The 21,879-nt window shown below is 31.1% G+C and overlaps 1 protein-coding gene across 1 annotated transcript; it reads left to right on the top strand.

Annotated features, from left to right (window-relative positions):
- The first annotated feature begins 951 nt into the window (after window positions 1-951).
- LOC119638058 lies at window positions 952-16,963 on the top strand. The gene is made up of 8 exons (XM_038034653.1): window positions 952-1,271; window positions 11,323-11,370; window positions 13,259-13,332; window positions 13,396-13,598; window positions 13,798-13,825; window positions 14,165-14,249; window positions 16,444-16,662; window positions 16,735-16,963. The coding sequence occupies exons 1-8, from the start codon at window positions 1,199-1,201 to the stop codon at window positions 16,935-16,937; spliced, it is 933 nt and encodes a 310-aa protein (XP_037890581.1). The 5' UTR covers window positions 952-1,198; the 3' UTR covers window positions 16,938-16,963.
- Window positions 16,964-21,879: the final 4,916 nt, after the last annotated feature.

The raw sequence follows: 21,879 nt of genomic DNA, 5'->3' as shown, positions 1-21,879 counted from the left end.
GAATAAATTTTCTATTAAAATCAACAATTTAATTTTCAAGTGTCCAATATCGTTTACTACAATAAAATATTAGAACAATAAACTTAAAAGAGTTTTTAATCTCTCTCCAATTAAAGACAACAAACACAGAAACAACCAACCAACACCCAGTAGACTTGAAAACAAAAATTTTATTAAATCATTGTAAAAATTGAGTTTATAGAGAAATTAAAAAAAAAAATTTTATTCGAATTATAAAAACAAAAACAGAAGAAAAGAACGAAAAACACAAAAAAAAAACAAATCATTTTTATTTACATGTGACGAGTGACAAACTTTAACTATAGCATAGAAGATTTTATTAAAAGAAAATCAATTAAAACTTTGCTTTACTAGTCTTGTGCCAACTATCCTTTATCTTTACTCTTGAGACACGAACAATTCATTACATTTTATAAGGCACTTAACTCTCTTAAGTTTAAAAGCGAGACGTTACAATTTTTTAAAAATATAACAGCCAAGTAGAAACCAAAACTCAGGAAGGATAAGAAATTAAGTGTCTAACAAAAGGCCATAAATTTGCAGTAAAACTTTCATATAAAAAAAAAAAAAAAAAAAAAAAAAAAGACGATGAAAAACATTTCCCATCATTAGCAGAATTAATTAAAAGCGATATAATTTTTTTTCTTAAATTATAATCAATTGAATTTTGATTTTCTAAATCATCAAAGATCCGAAAAGTAAACTTTAATATTCCCAAGCCCAAAACTATACTACAAAAAATTTGCAAATATTTGAAAATTTTACTTTTATGACTTGTATGCGTACATTCTTATATTCATTCATACTCACCCGTGCATGAGAACTTTTACAAAAAAAAAAAAAAAAAAAAAAAAAAAAAAAAAAAAAGTATAGATCTTGCCTACCTTATTTAAATCTTCAACGTTAAAAAAAAAAAAAAAAAAAAAACCAGGAAAACCAAAAAAAAAAAAAAAAGTAGAAACTTGTAATCATCGCATCATCCTTCCTGACTCACACTCTGAAAATTATACGAAATTGTCTAAATCTCTGTAAACGAAAAAGCAGCCGCGACAGACACTTTACGCTTAGACACTTAAAACTCATTAGGTAAAGCAAGCAAAAAAAAAAAAAACTTTCAAGCTTCATTTTCATAAAGTAAGAGAGAAACTTAAGAAAAACAGTAAAGCAAGCTGCCATCATGTTTTCCATGTGCTCCAAAGTCAAACCACAAAACTCAATGAATACACAACAGCAGCAGCAGCAGCCAACGGGTAAGTGTAACAAAATTTTTTTATTTACAAATAAAAACACTAACAACAACAATAACAACAACAACAACAATAACCACAACGACGACAACAACAGCTGCATTGTCGACAACAACAACTTAAATAAGTCATAATATCGCATGAATACAAAAAGATAGAGATATGTAAAAGCGAAAAACGGAAAGAAAAAAAGAAAACGGGAAAAATAGCATACACAACATATTTATGTCTTTGTATACATTGTGAAAAAAGCACCCATACAGTAACAAAGTAGAGGAAAACTTGTTAATGGCGGGCTCATGATTTTTCTCAATGAAAACATCATCACACCAATCTCTCAGCAGAAAAGCAACCCAGTCATTTTCAGCCTTCTTTTTGCAAATGAGAATATGTAAAAATGATGTATATATATATATATATATATATATATATATATATGCATATAAACCTTTACGATTGTATTACTGTTCGTTTGGGACTATTAAGGCGCTCTCATGAGGCGTCTTGTACTGTCGTTCTTCTTGTTGTTATTATTTGCACATGCTTATCAAAAGGCGAAACATCAGAGGGATGTATCATCATCATCTTAAAACACTAACACAGTTTCAAGTATACACAAGTGCTTACATTAGATTAATATTAACGCGACCCCAACGTTATTATAACGTTAACGTTTGTGCGTGAATGTGTGTTTGAAAGTGTTTTTAAGGTTTCAGATCAAGTACAAGCGAAAGTGAATTACAGATTTACATACAGATGAAAATGAACACGTAATGCATACAGGTAAGCACACATGTGTATGACTCTTATATATAACTTTCTAAATTGAGTTGTCCTTTACGCTTAAGTATTAAAGTCAACGACTTTTTGAATTTGAAATAATTTTTTTATTGTCAACAACAACAACAATACCATTTCACCAAATTTTTTACACCCACTGCCGAACATTATGGGTGTATCTTTCCATCACACAGAAAGAAACTTCAAAGATCCTACAAATATATCTTCTTGATCACTATCAAATTCTCGATCGATTTACGTCTTTACGTAAGCACATCCGTCTATCCGTCCATATGTCTATGTATCAATAACATGTATGTTTATCCCTGCGTCTGTCTATATGTCTTTTCATGTATTTGTCTGTTTACCAGTTTGTTGTGTTTGCCTGTATAGTATAGTATGGTAAACACTCTCTCCGCCGGAAAAATTAGGACACGGCCTACACCCGTTCCATTCCATTTCATAGGCCCAGGTTGGTGTTGAAAATGTCTCAAATTTATTTATTTATTTATTTAGTGTTTGCTACAAATATAAAATGACAAGCAACATAAGCTTGCAAAAAATGTAAATGAACACTAATAGAAAATTAACAACAATATATATCCAATAATAATTTGGATTCTAAATATAATCTGCTTAAATAACAAACAATTTACCTCAGGTGCAATGATACCCAGTATAAAAGCCAAGATAAGATATTAGTGTCTTAACAAGCGATTTTTTACCCTTTCAAATAAAATCCAGATATCATTGCACCTTCGGCAACGGGGGGAACGAAGTAGATTATGAAGTTCATAAGACGTTGTCCTGCAATGCGATAGCCGCATGGGCACATAATACTGAATAAATAAATAAATAAATATTGAGAACATTAAAAGCACTATTGCTTAGCAATTTCGGGGCATCAAATATCACCCCTTATTAAGTTAATAAAGAAAAGAATACCAAGACAAACATGTCTTTGTCCCTAACACGGGAAAAGTAATTAACTTTAATCTATGTTTAGAGGGAGAAAGACTGCGGTCAGGTTCTCATCCTAAACCTCGTAAGGCGGATACTGAAAAACTTTTTCGCACGGATTCAATCAGCTCGATATGGCAACCATAGACAACCGACATAGACAATGTTGGCCTGACTAACGCTGTATATATTTGCCTGTACATTCTATAGAGACCCTCTTGAAGAAACTCTATAAGGATCAAAGGAAAAAATCACTCATTATCGCTCGTCCAATATTATAGAATATTGATAATTCATATCTTTTGCTTTAAGATAAACTTATGGTTAGAAATGATTCAGCCACAACCGTATTCTTTTTAATCCTTCTATGGGGCTACATTAGAATTGTCAAAGGCTTTTAAGGCAAAGAATTCTCTATTAAACTGTATTGAAAGGGATAGAATTTTTAATCAATTACGGGATAGAATCTTCAATCGTTACCATGAAGAACAAGTAGTATAAGCGAGCTGACCGAACTATTGTGTGAAAAACGGTATTCATATAAGCAATGTACGGCGTTCTAAAATACAATATTTGAAGTCATGTTTTTATATGGTTTGGCAGCACTTTAGAAATAATTTTTAAAAATTAAAAAAAATGGCATTTTTTACAAAGCCCTCTGAGCTCAGTTCTCAGCTTTAGCAACAATAAGTAAGGAAAAGAAATTCGCAGCTGTGGTCGCAACTCAAATCACATCACACTCTCTTCGACTCTTTCATCTTAACAATAACTACAAAAAGAAAAAAAATACTAAAAAAACAAAAAGCAAAAAAAAATTAAATTTTGCCATGGGCATAGTTTTTACCAATTTCGTGTTAAAAATTATATTGAATTGAAAATGCCTCCGACTTTCGGTAGTGTGTGTAAAACTCAAGTGTGTTCATAGGGCAAGGTATTTATCGTTATCCTTTACTTTCCTACTCATACAAAAGTTGAGACAGTAATAAAATAAAGCAAAGTCGACTCTTTAACTCGAACAGATTTAAAGGACTAGGGAGGGAAATATTTTATTGTGTTTTCCCACTGCTATGGACTCCTGGATCACAATACTTTGAAGTCTTCTTCCCGCGTCACAGAGAAATTGCTATGGACTCCAAGGCAATGAGTTCCTTAATAATTGAAGAAAAGATGTGCCTCGATATTGTCGCTAAAGACTAGGGATTCTTTCTTACCATACCCCAGCAGGCTTTGGAATGATTATCCATAACTCGGGCTCCTATCCTCACCTAATTCAACTTAATTTAGATCGTATTGATGTTGTTCTATGTCTGATATGAAAATTGTTCCTCCTCTTTCTTCTTGTTCTTCCTCTTCTTCTTCTTCTTCTTCATCTTCTGCCTTAGAAGTGATTTTAAATTTGAGTAGTAGAGTTGCGAGGAGCAAGAGAGATGTCTTTAAAACTAACAAACTCTGTTAGTTTTAAGAATTTATTTGATGAAAATATCGATGTCAATGGAATGTCGTTTTAAATAATTTATTGAAAAAAAGAATTCAATATGTTAAACAACATTTTTTTAGTTGAAAAGTTGAACACACATTCTGTCACTTTCCTTTACTCCACATTATTTATGCGTATTGAACATAAATCTTAACAATATAAATCCGATTGAAGGGAGAAAGTACGATTTTACTTAACTTTTTGACATGAATAATTCTACATTTATCATAAATTAAATTATTTTATTACGATCGTAAAATCAAACCAAATACTTAGATATAGTAAGTAGTAGCACTGCAATGATAATTAAGTATGCAATGTAATAATTTTCTACTTTTTACATTTTTTTTTTTTGCCTTTTTTTTGTCAGAATAACCACAAGATGAATATAACAACAACAATAATAAAAACAATATATGTATTTAGTTGAATGCATAGAAGATAAGAGTCACGATTTGATGTTTTAGTTTCAATTTAATTTGGTTTTCTTCGTCTTCTTCTTCTCTATCTCTCGTATTTCGGTGGGTTTTGCTATCTTTTTTTTTTTTGTTTTTTGTTTTTTTTTTTTTTTTTTGTTACATACTGTAGAGGGTTTGATGAGGAGGAGAATAATGATAATGATGATGATGATGATGATGATGATGATGATCTCCACATATACAAGTATATGTGGCAAAGTAAAGAAAAGCGTTGCCTTCTATATATCTATACATACTTCCACATATATCCATATACAAGCTCTATGTCCTTCATGTAGCTTTTTCTATTAAATGCGACAGCGACACTTTTAATCTGTCTGTCGCATATGGAATTTTATATAGCAGCAGCGTAATACTTGCACACATATGCATATACACAAATCTTTGTATACATGTATTATATATATATATAAAGTATAAATATATATATATATATGTATCCACACACACACATATATATACAAATATATATATATATATATATATGTGTAATCTTAGTCACACAGTAGCATACACATAGACATAGCTTTAAATATGTGGACTCCTGTGCGATAGAGATTACACACACAAAAGCCTGGCATGGCCAACCAACGTTAGTTTTCGCTGATTTCAGATATGAAGGGTAGAAGACTTCGTTCATTCGATGGCGAAGTAAAACATGAGCAGAGCAAGCAATTCATTCAATTGCTAATGGCATGCAATGCGATTCATGCATATTGATGTTGCTGTTGTCGTCGTTGTTGTCGTTGTTGTCGTTGTTGTCGTTGTTGTTCTTGTTTTAAAGAGCAGCACTAGTGCATTTGCAAAGCTCGTCATTTTAAAAAGAATTGAAAAAAATATTTTCCCTTAAATTTCTATAGAAAATATATTCTTTTATTCATACCAATACACAAGCACAAACACATGCATTCTCTTCTCTTTGCAATTATGCTGTGGCATCAATAATTTTTTTTTTTTTTTTTTTGTAATTAATAAATTAATAGTTTGCATGTTAATGAATATATAAAACAGAAAAAAATACACCTTACAGCCACTGTATCGTGGTTACGTATGTATGTATGTATATTGTCCTTAATTGCTCGCATTCCTATAATTTCTCCATCAAACTTATAGATAAATTTCGCATAAATTTTTCTACTAAATATTGATAAAGTTTTTAAATTTTTTTTTTTTTTTATATGATTTTCGAATTTTTTGGCTATCGCCCGAGTTTTATTATAGTTTTAGAACTTGTATTAACTCAACAATAACGTAATTGCGTTAGATTTCACCTTTCTGTCTCAATTTCCGCATAAGTCATGGCCACAAACTTAGTTAGAATTCAGGTCAATTGCCAAGTAGATCAGTGCCCTTCAGGGACGTTTGCCAGCCAATATGTTATCAAATCTTTGGCTAGCGTGTCGGCAAATTGAAAACTTTCTTCCAAATGCTGCGAGTATTGACTCTAGTTCGGTCTCATATATACATACATACACACATACGCACATACATACATGCATATATACATGTGTATGGTTTTCGCGACATTGCAACTTTGGCGATAGACGAATTCGTTGCAATACGGTCAGCATCGTGCATATGCCTATTAAAGTGAACAATGGTCATAAATGATTGCCAAGTGATAATAACACGAAACCTGAAGCATACATTACTAACATTAAGTGGGAAAATTTGTAAGCACTTGTTTTGGCAGCAGTTTTGCGTACATGAGCGTTAAATTGGCTGTAGACACATCTCTCATCAGTAAATTTTTAAAAGAGTCGTAGTAGGAGGATACGGGATTACCCATTCCCGATATCATCTCAAGCAACGAACGTACAAAAGTTAAAAGTTTTCGACAGCAGATCAATGATACAAAGGTAAAGTCATTGCTTTACAATGAATCTTTGAAGAAGACATCACCACCCAAACGATATAGAGGCATCGGTGTATATGTTCTATTCGGGCATTGTTCTCTTGCTAAGGTATAACACGTTCCTTAGATTTGCTGCTATCGACGCCAAAAAAAAAATTTCCTCTTTTCCATTGTCCATTGATGATTTGGTCTAAGAGCAAGCAAGCATTGCAATCAATCAGCACGAAACGATTTAGAAAACAAGCCTAAGCGGGTCACTTTTGAAGGGAATCATCATCGTTCGAAGCTAAGCTCATTTTGTGTGCCTTGTCACAGTTTGTTGCTGCGTTTAATTTCAGATAGATGAAAAGGTCAATGGGCCACAAGGAATCTAACACCAGTCGAGAAAATATATATTTTCTAAGGTACATATGTCTGCTGGTTAGTAGTTGTTACATCTTATCCTCCGACAGTCAGTCAATGTGTAAAGAAACCAAATGGTTTTTAATTAAGTGTGAGAATAACGGTAAAGATTTCTGCTTTTTTATTGGAGTTTTTTATAATAAATACGATACGATACGATACGATACGATACGATACGATGCCTTACATGCTAGACCTGAGTGGGAGAACAGTTGTAAATCTATTTTGTATCGTTTAGTTTTTTTTTCTTTTTTCTAATGCTTACCAAATGCATTGTAAATCAATGTTAATCAGTCACACTGACATTATCTTAAGATTTATGTGTTATTATTCTCAAAGCTCTCTTCTATGCAAATGCAAAATATATATCTTCTTTTTTTTTGTTTTTGTGGTGTGTGTGTGTGTCTTGCTTCGTTCTTTTTCACACAAAAATGCTACTTCTTCAACTATCCAAAATCTCGTCGGGATACCACTATATATGCAATGCAATCACATTCATGCACATGCATAAATTTACAAGAAACTTAAGAGTTTCCTCCTGTCCTCACACAAATATATGCACATGTATACACATAGGCGCACACATACGCCAATCCATACAAACAAATCTCTGTACATAACTTGATAATCCATTTATACATTATATATGTATATATGATATAGATACATTGACACATATATATATATATACATTTATATATAAATTTATATAAAGTAAGTGGATTTCACGTTTTCTGCTGATTTTATGCCTCTCTGCTCAATTTTAGTGAAAAGCAATTGTTGCAAAATTTTGTGAATAACTTTATTGTTATTGGCATTGTCGTGAATAGCTACACAAGTCAAGCACATGCATATGCACATGCACACGCTCTCGCACACGCACACGCACACACAAATTCACTTGCTTAATACACCTGCTTGTATTTGCGACTAGGTGCAGCACCATTTTATCATTCGTATATGTTGTTCGCCTTCTCACTTATTCCTCTTCTAACTCACTCTTTCTCTTTCGAAGCATTTCAAATAATATTCTCTTTTAAATTAAATAAAAATTTGTTTATACCCATCCCAGCATAATGAGATATATACTCATTTTGTTGTAATGTTTGCAACACTCAAAAAGGAAACTTCAAAGAGTACAGATATTGTTGATCAGATCGCTAAATTGATCTACTCATGTCTGTCTGTCTGTCTGTCTGTCTGTGATATATGCCATTGTGCCTTGCTCTTGGTCGCATAAATTTAAATGTCGATTAAGCATTGGAAATTCTTGCATGAATGTTGATATTGAAAATAAGCTAAATCGGCCAAAGGACACGCCCACAGTAAAGCAAAAACTGCAAGCAACCCTGCTTTAGGAAATAGAAAGCTACAATCTTCGATATTTAGTTTATGGGGAATTTTAGTACATAAATACAAATAGTTAGTAGGAGTAGTAGTTCTTGGCAGTCAAAGCAGCGAAACATACTTTGCGAAATGCTCTCAATATTTTTCATATTACGTCTAACATTTTCCTCTGCTTTAAGGATTAGCTATTAAAAGGGTTTCGCCTCATGATTGTAAAACCATAGTGACGGTCAGGGAAAAACAAGTGGGGAACGAAGATTAGGAAAAGCAAGAGAGATCTAGGAGGTGTTTGTCCGATCTGTCACCAGAAGACTAACCACATGGTAGCTGGTAATAATTAAAGTATGGTTTACCGCACTGAGAATTAAACATGAGTATGTCGACTTGATAGTTGCGTTTCTTATCTGCAAAGCTATGCGGTAGCTTAGGCCTAATATGATCGACTCTTTACTATGGCGTATTACATCGAGACTAATTTCTGCATCTGTTATATATATATATAATATTATTAGTTATGACAATCAATCATTAAGGAAAGATTTATAAAAATGTTCGAAAAGTTCTCAGTTCTGATTTCTACATTTCCTAAAGATGCACTCATAAATAATTTAATTTAAGAAAATTAAGAAAATTTTCAATTTTAATTAGGTCAGTTGCAATTGAAATTCAAGCATGAAAACAGTCAGCGTTTCACTTCGCTTGAATTCCCATCAATACATTAAATTGCAAATTTCTATTTCAATCAACATGCTATTCTATTATTTCTCAATTCTTTTATATTATTTTCTCTTTATTAAGAATGCATTTGTAATAAATGAAAATGAATCGTTAATGATTTTTCCTTTTTTCTTTTTTTTTTTTTTGCTTTTCATTTCTTTTATATCGAATGAAAAAACAAATATATATATGTATATATAAGTGAATTTTGAAGTGATCCTTGGCCATTCATTATTAGAAGGAATTCCCTTCGCCATTAAGGGTTTGTTCGATTTTTCAAATACATTTTTAATACATATATAAATACCTGGTGGTTAGCACGAAAGCGGAATAGATACAAATAAATCTATTTGTCTCAAAATCAAATCAGATGAAACACTACGCTAAGCAGGCAAAGGTCTCATGCACAACTACCAAAAAAATCCTGAACAAATAAATTGGATTGTGCAGGTCTCAGCCTTTAAATTGCTGTCAACTGTTTTTACGATGTGTGTAACGAGCGCAAAGCCGTTCGATATTTCATTCTATCAAGCATTGCGTCCAGCATTTTCCTTGTATTCTCCCAAAATCTGTTTTGATAAAGTTCAGTAAGTCGATTGAAAATTGCCTACCTATATATTCTTGTCAGTCTTGTTTCTCTCGATGCAAGCAAGCAAATGAGGTTTGCCATATTCTTCTTGCTTGATTCTTCACCGGTGCGCTTAGACAGTTTTTCTAACTCCATGTCGATCTGTTGCCATAAGTAACTTGAAAAAATATTATCTTCCTTTGAAAATTATTATAAAATAACCAACTAATACATAAATTGTTTTACCCGACAAAAAAAAAAAAGATAATAAATGAATAAATAAATCACAAAATGTATGCGTAGAACGTGAAATTTTGCAGCGTAAAATATGAAAACAATTGCCTAGTTTTAGGAGCAGCATATAAAAGCTTTTAATTGCCTGCATTTCGATGAAGAAAATTCGCTTTAGCTAATATTGAAAATATTGAAAAATGTCTATGAGAACACACACCAGTCTATGTATGCGTGTGAATTTATTTGCCAAAAAAAAAAAAATCAATAAATAAATATATGAACATACATGTTACATATATATGTTATACTGTTATAGTAAATAATGAATGATTCATATAACCAAAGGACGAGTTTCGATCGTCATTAGTAATTTCTAAACGGATTCTATAAGCTTTTCCTTTATCTGCATACATTCGAGTATTGTGTGTGCTCAACGTTCTATGAAACATCGAGCATAAAGATGCCCAAGTTCGAGTTAATTCTAATGCTTTTGAAACTTTGTATATATAAACGAAAATGGCGAGCACCTGAATACAGTCACCTTGATGGGACGGATTTTGTCTGTTTTTGACTTTTTCTTTCCGCTTATGTTAAGTTCGCTACTTTGTCACAATATATATGTGTATATACATATATATATGCATATTTTTATTTATCTATTTTTTTTTTTTTATTTTTTGGCAAAGAAAATGGCACGCACACGCACACAAATACATAAATATATATTAAATATTATTGCAGTTAATATTTCTCAAAGCAATTTTTCAATATCAGTTAAACTAGGATTAAAAATTTCAGAAAATAATAATTTATTTTTCTCCTAAATGCAGGCAATTAAAAATTTTTATACGCTGTTCCTTAAAAGGGGGCAATAGTTTTCATACATACTTTACGCTATAAATCGAAAAATTTTTAACATTTATTACTTCGCAACTATAGCATATCTAGCGAAATACATAATTTATACAGTAAAAGTTCCTTATTCGCGCTTCCTTCATTCGCGGTTTACTTATTTGCGGGTTAAAAAAATGCGGTACAATTCCTCTATTCGCGGCTATAAATTTCTTTATTCGCGGATTCTAATAAATACATACATAAGAATAAAAGGATTCTAATAGGTATCCAACCAAAATTCCATATTCGCGATCTCTTCGGGAACTTTTACTGTATAATAAATGCAAATAAATGCCGCCATACATTAATTATTAAATATAATGTTTTTCTATTTATTGCAGGTAATGTTGGTAAACAAATCAAAGGAGGCTATCTATTGCGTTATAAAAGTGAGTGAAAGATAACCCAAAATCTTTAGTGTATTTTAATAAGTGAAAGAATTTAATGAAAACATCTTGTTCTTATGCCTAGCACAGTACGATGGGGGGGGATATATTCATTTTGTCATAATATTTGCTTTAGAGTTCCTACAAAATATCCATATTCTGGATCAGCATGAAATTCTGAATTGGTAAAGCCATGTCTGTCCGTGTTTATGCGTTATCCTCACTCTGCTGGTCACAAAAATTAAAACTTTGATCTTCAATGTGATACGAGGGCATTGCAAGTATTTGCACGCAGGTTACTATTGAAAATGGGCCAAATTGTTCAGCGCACAAGTCCGCAATGGAGTGTAAAGTGAATACAACATCTGTTTTCTAAGCAAAAATTTGTAGGCTTTTGCTGATGCAAATTATGAAAGATAGAAGATTGAAATTTTTCCCATTTACTTTACGAAACACTCTACTCTTTACGCCCATATCCATATAAAATTATAAGTAATTAAATTTTCTTTTTTTCACTCTTTTGAGATCTTATGCTTATTGATTATATAAGAAAAACAAAAAAGAATGTGCATAACTATATAATATGTTGCTTAAATGAAGATCTATTATCTGCCTAAAAATAGGTTGTTTCTAAAATAAATGTGCTGGACACCAGGACTTACCTATACCAGTGATACGTCCATAAAATAAAAGGACTTGGAGGGTAGAAGGCAGGTGTATTCATTCTGAATGACATGATCGATACATGTTTTCTTAAAAATGCCGCTCATATGGATGTCATATATAAGAGAGAGAGAGTCCGAGAGTTAGGCGAGAAGTGTTAATTCTAAATTGATTATGGTTGGCGTCACAATACCTTGTAATGAACTAAAAGGTGATAGATAATTTTTTAATCTTATTCACCCTTTATGACAATAAATAAATATATGGGGAGTCAAAGATTTTAGTGGGTTTACGAGATTCGGTCCGAGCTGAACATAACTTTCTTAATTCTCGTTTTATTTCTTTTTTAAGTAAATGTTGAACTTTTTTGCTTTCGCTATCAGTTACTTGAAAAATATTAGATTTAATGGATAAGTGTTGCATTAACTTTTGATGATTGTTGTTTAAAAATGAAAGCAACCAACATTTTTATATAAATTATGCAAAACAAGCTAAATCAGCATTCTGTGCAATTCATACTGTTTTGACGCAGCAAGTTACTGATGATGGGGCATGGGGCAAAACAGAAATATCTTTCGAAAAATGATGAAAAAAAAAAAAAAAAACAAATACATAAGCAAAAGCAAAAGAAAATATGAAATTCTCAACAACATGATTGCACACTTGACTGGAAGACAGTCAAGCAGTCGGTGTTTGTGAATGTGCCGTCTAATGCGTTTCATTTTCAAGTCTCATGAATAACTATAAGGCCCAGTGGGTAAGCTTAGACAGAAGAAGCGAGCATGAAGGATAGAATAAAACTTTTACAAAATAATGAACACGATTATAATATGTTGAGAGTCATCATAATGAAAACTAAAGCGTTGACGTCGGATGTCGCAAGCGACAGCGTACGACCACAACAGGCAACTGTTAATATTTGTCTTAATGTTGATAATGTTGATAGAAATGGTAGCAGGGACAATGGCGATGATGATAATTACGATGATGATAATGATGATGATTACGATGATGTATTTTAACACTTGTCACATTAAAATTTCATAAATTATTCGAATTTTTTGACAGAATTCTCTTGCTTTAGTGTTGTTGCCGTTTTTTTTTTCTCTTTTTAAACGATTTTAAATCCTTATTTTTCTCGTACGATGATTTAAGTAATTAGTTGAAAATTAACTTAAGCGTTAATTTACTTTGAATTCGTTCTTTTCGTTTCTTTCTTTTCAATTAGAACAATTGTTGTGGAAGAAATGGACTGAAGAATGGGTGGTTTTGTATGACGATTCAACTATGGCTTGGTTTACGGTAAATTAAATGTTTTCCCCATGTCACGCTATAATGAAATAAAATATATGAAATATTTTTTAGGAACCTGGCCGATCATCGCCAGCTGGTAAAATTCTTGTTAAAGAGGCGCCAGAAATGTTGGCCATAGCTCATTGGACTGGGCAAATACCGCGTAGACCACCTCTACCCGAAGGTTGCAGTGTTTCGCAATTGATTGCTTTGGGTTCGCGTCGAAAACGTTCGAAAGTATATTGGATGCTAGCAAAATCCGAACAGGAAGTCAGGTCAGTCTCTAAGCCTTCATATATAGTGCATATAAACTACGCATATATTACATAGACATATGTACATATATACATATATATATATATATATATATATATATATATATATTCTATTGTGTAAGATTTCATTCATGTAAAATGTTTAAAACAACGGAAACATTTTTCTCCTTTTTATTATAAAATTGTTTTGTTCGTTAAGTGAATGGATTGATGCTATTACGAAAACCGTAAGTATATAATATACATATATATACATACATACATACATACATATATACCATGCTTAAGCTTGCGAATGTATTCTTCTCTCTCTAAGGAGAAATACAGTAGCGCTTTATAAGCAGAATGATAGAAATTCCGAAGAGAAAAAGTAAAATTAAAAGAAAAGGAAAAAAGGAAAAAAGGAAAAAAAAGAAGAAAGCAATGAAATTGTGTAAAAATGAAAATGAAAAAACAATCTAATTATCTTGACTACTTATCATTGTTGTTGTTCATGTTGTTGTTGTTGTTGTTGTTTTATTATTATTATTGTATTGTTTTTCTTTTATTCTTAATACTTTCCGCAGTTGCCACCACCGCCACAAATTGAATTGGTTGTAGATAAGCCACATCTAATGAATGTTTTACGTAGACCTTTGGTACGCATAAGACGTAAGTGGGAAAAATTGACTTTTTCTTTTTGTTTTTTTTTTTGTTGCTTTTCCTTTTTCTCTCTCTTTTTAATTTTTTCCGTTTCATTTTTCAATTGCAACTAAATAATAGTTACCGAACACAACAAAAAAAGGTCGTTGAAAGTCAATTCAGAAAAAATAAATAAAAAAATAATAACAAAATTTACTTACTACAAGCACTGTTTGCGATATGAACTCAAAAGAGTCCTCTCCAATTACTTTTTATATGATCAGCAAAATTGTCAAGTTTTTTACATTCACAACAAAGGTCATCATAAATACTTTATTGCCCAATACTATATTTATATTGATAAGCATGAACGACAGAATCGGTTTTAAATGTCTGCATGTTAAATGAAATCATGCTTAACGTGATGTTTAAAAAGCAGCAAACTAGTTATCCCTTACGTCGTCTTAAGCATAAAAATCGATTTAGTGGATTTGCTTATGTTTTAACGAAGAATTCTGAAAATGTATATTTTAGTTGCCGTACCCTGCCCAAATTGTAACGAATTACAATCTAAAGTGTCTACTGTATAGGTGAGATGGGGAAATACGAAACCAAAATTTGCCCATATATGGCTATAAGTGCGGCCAAATTGCGTCATTGGCGCCAGTTTTGTTGTTGTCATTTAATAAAAGTTTTACAACTTCTAACATTACATATATATATATACGACAGCAGACAACGCAATAGCGTTAACGGTATAGAGTCGCGTGCGCAAAAAAGTAACATCCGTTGAAAACACTTCGTCTTTGGTCGAACGGTCTTGTCATCATCCTATGATTACTTTATCTTTTTTTTTAAAAGAATTTCCATTCATAAAATAAATTTACTTTGAGAGTCCGAGACGCATGATTTCCATCGACCACAAGACTGAATCGTTACAGTAAGCAGGCGATAGTCTATAAAGTCCGATACCAAATACTATTACAACAGTTGATCACTTTGAACGATTTGTTGTTGAAAAACCCAGGAAAGGCAAAATAAAAAGACAAGTGCATGCAATCCATGCGTATTACAAAACCGATTCCTTGCACGCTGAAAGCACTAACATAGGAAAAGCTAATCCATACGGCTTAGTCGACAGATTCGTAACACCACTGTAACACTCCCAAAAAAAAAAAAAGAAGACATTTTTGAAAATTTCTTCGGTATGGAAGAAAAGTCAATAATAGCATTCGACGATGCTATCGAGCGTATATTTAAATACTGAGCAAAAAAATGATGTTTGAAAAAGTATTAAAAATTAAAATATTTCAATACCTGAGTTATACCGATTCATGGTGTGACTGGTGCAAATTTATATCTAGAAAAAAAAAGGAAAAAAAAAAAAACAAATAACATTAGAATTATTTGTGTGATAGACAATCGTAGCATAAGTTATTAGTGTTTGTGTGATAGGTTAACATTTGAGTGAAACGATTTAATTTTCGAGAAAAACCAAAAAAAAAATTTTATTTAAGAGTTTCAAGTGTTGAAAAAAAATCGAACGAAAATAACTAAATAAAAAAAATTCTGGAAATCGTTTTATAGAATGCTCTGAAGCGTCGTGTTTTGAGAAAGTTTTAAAATTTTTTTATTAATATTTTTATTATGTTAAATTTTTTGTTATATTTTTTTCTTTTTCTTACATCTGGATCGAAAACTCGCCCTTTTTTGTTTAAATACTCTGCCCGATTCTCTTTCCTCGATGAGTTTTCACTAAGAGTTCATTTTTTTTTGTTTTTTTTTTTTTTTTTTTTTTGGGTCTTTTAAAGACAGAATTGCACCTTTTTGCGCCTCACGTGTGCCGAAACGAAAAAAAAAAATTCAATTTTTAGAGGCGAATAGCAAAATTTCACTTTCTTATTATGAAGTAATGAAAGCTTTCAAATTGCTCTCGTCTTCATCTAGCTACTATCAATTATCACCTTTAACAAAGCTACACATATGCATATATTTATTTAGGAATAATTTCATATAAATGCAAATTATTTATTTACACACAACAACGAATCGATAGTAAATTCTATTAATCACATTTGTAATATCAATTTATTAAATTTATTGATTTTGAAAAGTTTTACGATTCAGATACGAGTTTAATTTAATTTTAAACAAAACTGATAAAAAAGTTGTTTTATTATTTATTATTGGTTATCAAGGCTGTTAATTTTATAAATTTTTACAGCGGCAACGTCGACGGAGGTCAAGCAAAGGAAAGCTTTGGCAAATAGTAAAATATCAGTTAGTCAAAGGACATTTTATAATCAGAATCCTTTAATTAAAAGTGACGCTGCCGTAGCAATATTGAGTAAAAAACCGGATTCGAAAGCTTCATTGGCCTGCCCATTGCCATGGGGTCATGGTTGGGGTTGGGCTACTTTACCGAACGGTGTATGGAGTGGAGGTAAATTATAAAAAAAAAAAATATAAATAGAGTATGTCACTCTTCTTTAATTCTTTCATTATACGACAACAGGCTTAACTTGGTCACAATGTGAGGATACTTTTACATTGCATGCACTGCCAACAACGCACTGCACCAATTTAATAGATACGACATGCAGTGGCGCCATTTATCATACCGATATTGGAGGGTTCGATTTTCATTCTACCGGCGTTGAGGATTTAGGCGGTGAGGACTTTGACTATGCCATGGATTGCGGTGATTTTATATTTTAAGTAAATTAAGGGAAACAATTTTTTTATTTTATTTAATTTTATTCTTTTATTTTTTATTTTTTTCAAAAACAAAACAAAACAAAAGAAACGAAAGAAAGAAAAGAAAAAACAAGGAAGAAGAAAAAACTAACCCCACCCTAAAAATGCAGGCGTTTTTTTCTGCAGAAATTTGAAAAAGAAAAACAAAAAAAAAAAAAACAAACAAATGAGGAAAAAGAGAAAAACGCTAAGCTTGCCTTTTGCGCCAGATCAGATTATAACTTGAAACCTCAAGTTGCGTTTAATTTTTAAGTGAAAGAAACTCTTGAAAGCGAAGTAATAAAAAGAATAAAAACAACATTTAAAAAAAAAAACTTCAGACAATAGTTGTAGTAGTGGTTTAAACGACATATAAAACAAAAGCTAACACAAACCCAAGAATTAGAACTAAAAAAACCTTTTAACAAAAAAAGAAAAAAAAAACAAAATAATTAAATAAATAAATAATAATAAATAAAACACCTCAAAAATGAAAAAATTAAGAAAAAAGAAAAAAACCAGCAGTAAAATAACGTAATTACGGGTATTTGTTGTAATAGTATTTATAATTGAGAAAAATTTAAAAAAAAAAAAATTAAAGCAAAATAGTTCGTCTCCTAAAAGCATTTCATAATAAAACATGTTAAGAAATATAAAAAATAAAAAAAATAATTTAAAAAAAAAGGGACAGACATGTTTGAAGCAAACACTAACCGCGCAAAATGTTTATAGGAATATGAGAAAAGATATGAATATAATAATTGAATTAATCAATAAATAAGTAAAAAGCCTTTCCAGTATAATTCCGAGCGATTTTATGCTTGATTGCGACAGTTGGTCGTTCCGTCCATGGGATACGCGCAAAAAATACCTTAAAACCAATAGATATTCTTGATTAATGAAAGATCATAAGCCGATCCAATTATGGCCGTTTCTCTACTCGCTTCTCTGTCGTGCGGAATGCCAGGTGACGCAAAAAATTCAAAAAGCTAAACACAATCCCCAATAAGTCCATAAGATGATATAGAAGACGAATCGATGTTGTTCTTAGTATATAAAATAAAAATTTCATTGATGGCCGTAGATCATGTTTTAAAATGGATTTTATCCGCAAGCAGACAAATATAATCTACTATCACTATCACTCAATTATTGATCTGATATGTAATGGATATATTTACGAGATTTCTTTAAAAATCATAAACCCGTGCGGTATATACCCATATAAAGCCAGATATTTACCGCCTATCCGTCGTGCGTCTGTTGTTGGTCACCAATAATCACAAGAGCTGAAGTATAGCAATACTGGACTGACTTTAAATAAATAAGAGGAACTGTTTTGTTCTCAACACCTCCCCTAAGAGTAATAAAAATAACAGATCACATTATTATACAAAAAAAAAAAGAACAAAAATGAATAAATAAATGTACAATAAAATGTTTGCTAAAAATTCGTTTAAAAGCGAAAAAAAACAGAAATGAATATGAAAATTAAAAGAAAGTAGTCTGCCATCAGGTAGGGGCCCCCCCCCCCCCCCTCCCTCCCTCACCATTTTCAAATTACCAAGTAACAACTGTACGCCAAAAGTCAACCATAGAAAAAAAATTAACATTTTTATATAAAAATATATATATAAAAATATAACAAGAAATTTAATTTTCCTAGTTAAATTTTTTATAAAAAAAAAAATCGTAGACGAAAAAAAAAAAGAAAACAAAAATAAAGAACATATAAGTTTTGATATAAAATAATTTTTAGAAATATTTTCGTTAAATTTTTTTTTTTTTTTTTTTTTTGTAGATTTTATACAATCAGATATAATATATTTTTGTCGTCTAAATTTTCAATAGCGCGTAAATAATGATGTAAATATATATGTATATATATATATATGTATATGTATATGTATACATATACCTATACCTATACCTATATATCATATATATATATCTATATATATCATATACCTATATATATATATATATATATATATATATGTTTATATATATATATGTATATGTATACAGGTAAATATATAGATATATAAATATATTCTTTTTGTACAATTTTTACTAAAACGAAATTCACAAATATTTTATACACAAAACAACCGAACGAATGATCTTTTAGAACATGCTGGATATGTTCATAAATTGCAAACAAAATATTTATAATAGTAATAAATATTAATTTTAATTAAAGTTTATATAGCAAAAAATTAAAACCAACTCCGAACAATATGCATTTCCTCAATTTCAAGCACATAGCATATTTGCCTAGAAGTGTTGCAACATAAATTAATTGTTTTTTTTCTTTTTGTTTTTTGCCATTCAAAAATATCAATTCGTTCATTGCAAAATTTTTAAAAACTCAATTACTCGATACAGCACACGAAACAGCACTTTTATTTATAAATAAACACACAAAAAAAAAAAAAAATGAAAATATGAAAAAAAATTAAACATTTAAAAATTTTCATATATATGCGCTTCGTTAATAAACATATTCACTGCGTTTAAAATTTTTTGCTATAAAGATCGGGCCATACCAAGTTTCAACGGTTTAGTTCAGTTTCAAATCGTTTGATTTTAATAGCAAATGAGCCTCGAATTAGGTAATGATTATTTTGAAACTAATTTACCTAAAAGTAGGCAATCAATCAATGCTTTAAATTTATTTCAAAATTGCACGACATGCAGTCGCAAAAATTTTCATTCACTATCTAATTATATCGAAATTGCTCTGAAATTGATCATCAATAAATGTCTGTCGGGTTTTTTTTTTTTTTTGCACCCACCACTGTAAGATGGAGGTACATTCACTTTTTTTTTTCGATAATACCAAAGACCCTATGAAGTATATATATTCTTGATCAGTGTGAAATTCTGAGTTGATTTAGCCATATTTGTGCGTCTGGGCAGTGTGTTTTGTTGGCCTACTCCAGGTCGCAAAAATGAAGATCTTAACTTCAAATTTGATAGAAACATTGGTAGTTTATGCACATAGGTTGGTATTGAAAATGAGCCAAATTGGTTAGCGCAGAAGCGGGCAGTGACGCGTAAACTGAACTCAATTCAGTTTTTTCGAACAAAAAGTTTTGGATTTTTACTCGTTAGAAGGCTGACGCTTTGCACATTTGCTTTGCGAGACACTCTAGTCGCTAGGTCCAAAAAGTAAACCAATCGGCCATGTCCACACAAAGTTACATGTAATTAAATTTAATTTTTTTCTTCTGTGAGGTTTAATGCTTAAGGCAAACAAGAAAAAAAGTTTAAAACTATTTTGTACACTCCTCCATCCGTTTAAGAACGGGTTAATTCTAAAGTGAATATTAATTTTTCCTTAATAATACCAGCGATATGGGAATCAAATAAAAGGACCTGGAGAGTAGAATGTGAAAAGTATAGCGAAGGATATGCGAGATTCGGCCCCCGCCGACTACAACTTTCTTACTTGATTTTAAGATAGAGCCCAGATTTATTTACTTACCCCGCAGCGTACATCTTATCATTCGTAACATATATCATTCGTTTTTCAATTCATATTTTTATCCAATTTGAGAATATTTCATAGGCGACCTTGTAATCTACAAGGTATGTCAACAAACTAACATGCTATACATAATGTATTATGTTTTATTATAGATGCCTTTACAAGTTTTTTTCTTTTGAAAAACTGCGGACTTCAAGTGAAAGTTAATATCAGAGACAAGTTAGCTGATGTTGCGTATTCCGCGAAGTGAAAAGCTTTTTTCCCTAAGGCAATTATTAGATTATGAATGTCTTCTAAAGCCGCGTGCCAATAAACGAACATTTGCTACGTTTGTCTCTGCTCTACACTAAAAAGCATAAAAAAAGTGAATAAAAATTTTATTTTATTTTTTATTATGACTAACCATGTAACACAATGAAGGCCAGAAAGAAATGGGACACAATTTAAGAGAAATAAAACAATTACAACAATTTTTCTGATAACTATGAAGCGAGTGTATGCTGCGCCTATGCGAATTTTCGCATCTAATCTGAGCTAAGGTAATAAGGAATAATTGGAGACTAAATTAGTTTTTTGAGAAGTAAGTAAGTGAATGTGTAAGTTAATGTTTCCAATATACTCAGCAAACAGGTGGACATAAAAATCGAAAGTGTAGCAATTTGATGGCACATGCTTAGGCGTACTCTCGAATAAAAAAGGCAAAACAACTATCGTTGTCGTCCTTTTTTTTTTCTTTTTGGTGTAATTCTACGAAATTTTAGTTCTCCATTAAAATTTCCTTTAAGTTTTGCCAGTTGCCCTCTATTTACTATGATAATAAAAAAATTAATATCTTGCTTGGTATAATTTTCCTTTCAAAGAATACGTGTTCCGTTCCTTTTATTTTATGGGCTTAAGCCGACTTAAAAGGCGATAGAAAGGAATAATAATATTATTATTATTATTATTATTATAAATTTAGCCAGAGAATAAATTCTAAGACTAAAGTCTTAAAGCACTAGCATTTAAGGCTTTCGGTTTTATTAAAAACTCTACCGCACTTGAGATTTGAAACCACGACCATTGAGTTGCTCGTCGAGACTCTTGCTACTTGGCCACTCAGGCGGAAGAATAATATTAAAAACGACTTTTCTTTGCAACTGGAAAACATCGATAGCATGAGTACTAAGGCGCGACTATCATGTCAGAATTTGCGGTACTTGGTACTTGGTTGTAGATATTAGAATCTATTTAGGGATTGCATTTGCACCCATTACTTTCTACTTCTTTCTCTTTCAACTGGACTTTCTGGCCGCTCCAATGTTACACGTATAGGCGAAGTCAACTGAAAAGTTTTAAGTCAGGTCCATCTTTTCAAAACAGAAAAATTTTTTGAATTGATATAAGCATATATCTCTATGTCTGATGTCTTTCCAGATATTATTATGTTCA

This window comes from Glossina fuscipes, unplaced genomic scaffold (assembly GCF_014805625.2).
Source record: "Glossina fuscipes isolate IAEA_lab_2018 unplaced genomic scaffold, Yale_Gfus_2 62, whole genome shotgun sequence".
Classification (NCBI taxonomy): Eukaryota; Metazoa; Arthropoda; class Insecta; order Diptera; family Glossinidae; genus Glossina; species Glossina fuscipes.
Note: the sequence above shows the minus strand (reverse complement) of the source record. Positions and strands in the feature narration are given on the sequence as shown.